General features: G+C 47.1%; 1 protein-coding gene across 1 annotated transcript in view; it reads right to left on the bottom strand.

Annotated features, from left to right (window-relative positions):
* Positions 1 to 2,952, bottom strand: part of PPTG_24686 (hypothetical protein) — a gene marked incomplete at both ends in the record, with an annotated part of 4,974 nt that extends 2,022 nt beyond the window's left edge. Inside the window, 5 exons of the mRNA XM_008918217.1 lie at positions 9 to 1,745; positions 1,811 to 2,065; positions 2,130 to 2,207; positions 2,274 to 2,615; positions 2,674 to 2,952. Of these exons, the coding sequence (XP_008916465.1) occupies positions 9 to 1,745; positions 1,811 to 2,065; positions 2,130 to 2,207; positions 2,274 to 2,615; positions 2,674 to 2,952 (2,691 nt within the window). The remainder of the gene's footprint in view (positions 1 to 8; positions 1,746 to 1,810; positions 2,066 to 2,129; positions 2,208 to 2,273; positions 2,616 to 2,673) is intronic.
* Between the last annotated feature and the right edge of the window lie 153 nt (positions 2,953 to 3,105).

Genomic DNA, 3,105 nt, shown 5'->3' on the forward strand with positions numbered 1-3,105 from the left:
AAGACGACAGCTTCCAACGCCTTGTGCAGCTTCTCCTTACGAGCTGTTGATGAAGATTCACCCTTCACGATTGCAGCGACCTCCTCGAGTTTCTTCATTACGTATACCGATTGACGGATCTCTAACTTGTAGTTCCCACAAAGCTGGAGATATTGGGACGAGATGAGGTTGAAGCGTTCTGCTGTTTGCTGGTTGTGCGATTCCGCCTTGAGGAACCAATACAGCAAATAACCGATTTGTGGCGGATTCGTTAGTGCACGCATCAGTAAGAACCGAGCAAGTGCTGAATCGTGGTAACGCTCGTTCTTTAGTGCTTGAACTAGTTGGAGGAGATACAATTGCAGTCGATAATCGGGCAGTGCGTGCATGCAGCGGACAGCGTAAGCGCGCACTTTAGGGTCCGAATAGAGCGGACTCAGTAACTGAAGAGCTTGCAGATAAGTCGGTTGTTTCCAGTGCAACAGCAACCGATACGCTTCCAGTACTTGCTCTCGATTGCCCCAATCTACAGACAGTAGAAACGCTGGAAGCAGTGCCGAATCTTCCATCAACATCAACCGTGAAGTCCAAATGAACGTCCGATCCTCAATAAACAAATCAACGAGAGGATCTCTTCTCAGTCGCTGTAAGAGCTTCTGCTTGTCCATTGGAATATTCTCTAAGGACGGGGTCTCGTGGGCTCCTGACTTCCGCTCACTGTCGCGCTTGAAAAAGATAGACGCTCGGAAGGCGATGCTCTTCTTCTTAGTCGAAATACTCGAGAAAGCAAACGATTGAGGACACGAGCCTGAACATTCCAAGGTGATCTCCATACTACCAACTCTCTGGTGGTTGAGCTTATCATGACGCAAGCAGTTCTCAATGTCCAGAGGCGTGATAATCCCCGATCCAGTAGGAAGCACCACGATATCCATGAGTGTAGTTCCGGTTCGTAAGGTATGTCCGAAGTCGAATAAGTGGAGTCCACTCCACGCAACCACGTCTCCTGTCTTAGTAGTGAAGGTTAACTTTAAATGTGAACCATGGGGCATATCGATCAGACGTAAACCCATTTCAATGCCACTGCTTGGATCGCAACTGACCTCACGAGAAGACAGGTGCGATTTATCTCCATGAGAATCGCGGTGGGATTCATACCGCAGCAATGTGCTGGTCTCGTACAGAACTGTAGATCCATGCTGGATACTAATTTTCGCGAGCGTAACAGTCTCTGGAACACTCAATTTCACCTTGCCGATGTTAAGAACGAGGTGTCGATGATCCTGCAAAACTGGACCTTCGGGAGGTGAAGGAAACAACTCTGTGTTTCCCAACTCGCTGCTCCCTGTTGGGAGTGGCTGTGTCGGGGCTAGTGACGACACGTCAAAGAAGCGTTCGTAGTGGAAAAAGAGATAACGACCAATCTCCTCAGTGACAAATTCAAGGATACAGAAATCGTTGCTGGTGGCTGAGCTAACATCACCTTCAAGGTCGCTCGGTTCAATGACAATCTCCAGAACACCCACAACCTTGGCCGTCCCTATTGATCTGCCATTCGTTTGCATAGCATCAAACTCGAGAAATGGAGCTGCGAGAATGATAGTATCTGGGTGATACAATTCTCGTGCCACGTCATTTTCATCGATCTCGTCGCTCAGCAATGCTGCCGCGTTCTCAACACAAATCGGTCCCCCCTTATCGAGAACTTGCTGTCCAGTACTTGACAACAGGTCTACACTTCTCTTCGACAGTTTTTCGTCTGAAAACTGATGCCCAAGACATACAAAATCAGAAAGCTTTATAACATAGACATCTATAGAGAAGGGAGTACCTTAATGACAAGCTTTTGGCTAACGTCATCGAGCGCGTAGATTCTCACTTTGCGAGCCGAAAAAATTGAAGTCAGCGCATTTTTCACGTATTCGAGAGTATGATCCAGCTCGTTCTCTGGTGTGATATTTGGAAAGTGGTCCTTGCAAAAGGTTTTGACAGAGCAATTAGCAAAGCCTCCACGCTCTGTAACAGGACATTCACTTTTTTGCCGGATCAGGCTGAATTGCAACGCCCACTTCTTGAAACTCTCCATCTGTATATATCATTTCGATTAGTGAGAAATTCAAAAATATCGAAATTATGCATATTCTATTTACCTCGCTTGACTCTGGAGCCAAGTCGTTCTTCTCTGCATCGATAAGTGCGCAGCTGGCCGCGTTAATTTGCAAGATCGTCTACATATGAGAAATAAAACTAAACTGAGAAGCGTAAATTTAAGCCGAACCAAAATCACCACGCACCTTCATGGGTATCGTTAGATGCTCTGCCAACTCCATCGCAATCACTTTCATATCCGACGAGTCACGGATGGAGAAGTAGTCACCAATACCAAGTCTCAGTTGTGGGTACAGTGATGCCTGCTTCAGTGCCATCGCACTAGGGACAGAAGCCTTAGATAAGGCTAAGTTGCCACTGATAACGACACAGAAGTCGCCTTCTTCTTGCAAATTCGCGTTCGCTGTGCCCAGCGACAAAGTTTCCCCCGGGCGTAAACGGACTCGTCGACTGGCTGCAACCAGCGCCTTAATCTCTTCAGCCGAGAATGTATTGAAGTAAGGCACGCTGCAGATCAGCGACGTTGGCTGGATATCATTGTACAAATTAGCCCCCTTACCACTCTAGCGTGCATGATTAACTCACCGAAATATTCTGCTGTCTTAACTCGATTTCGTTTTTGGTTCGGTCGTTGAACTGCATGTTCATGCGCTTCATGAACATTAGCTGGCGGAACGCCAACTTCCACTTATTCTCCTTCATATGCGGTTCCGTTGTTTTCTGAAGTCCCAAAGCATTTCGTGTGCTCTCCAATTCAGCAGGAGCAGCTTGACGCGCTTCTTCCGAATTGACCGGGTTTTCCTGAGCTCCCTTTCCGTCATTCACTGTCAGCTTTAAGTCGCCTGGACTCACTACCTCACTCATTGTACTGCTCAGTTCAGTGTCCTAAGAAACCTACGAGTGAGTGGTGGCTGCTACTCCACCGTCGCTTCAGCCACGTCCGTTTCCAGTATTCAAAAATAAGCATTTCAACTGCGGTGATTCTCAAATTAATATCATTAAGAATCTCATGCTCTT

This window comes from Phytophthora parasitica (genome assembly GCF_000247585.1).
Source record: "Phytophthora parasitica INRA-310 unplaced genomic scaffold supercont2.158, whole genome shotgun sequence".
In the NCBI taxonomy this organism is placed as follows: Eukaryota; Oomycota; class Peronosporomycetes; order Peronosporales; family Peronosporaceae; genus Phytophthora; species Phytophthora nicotianae.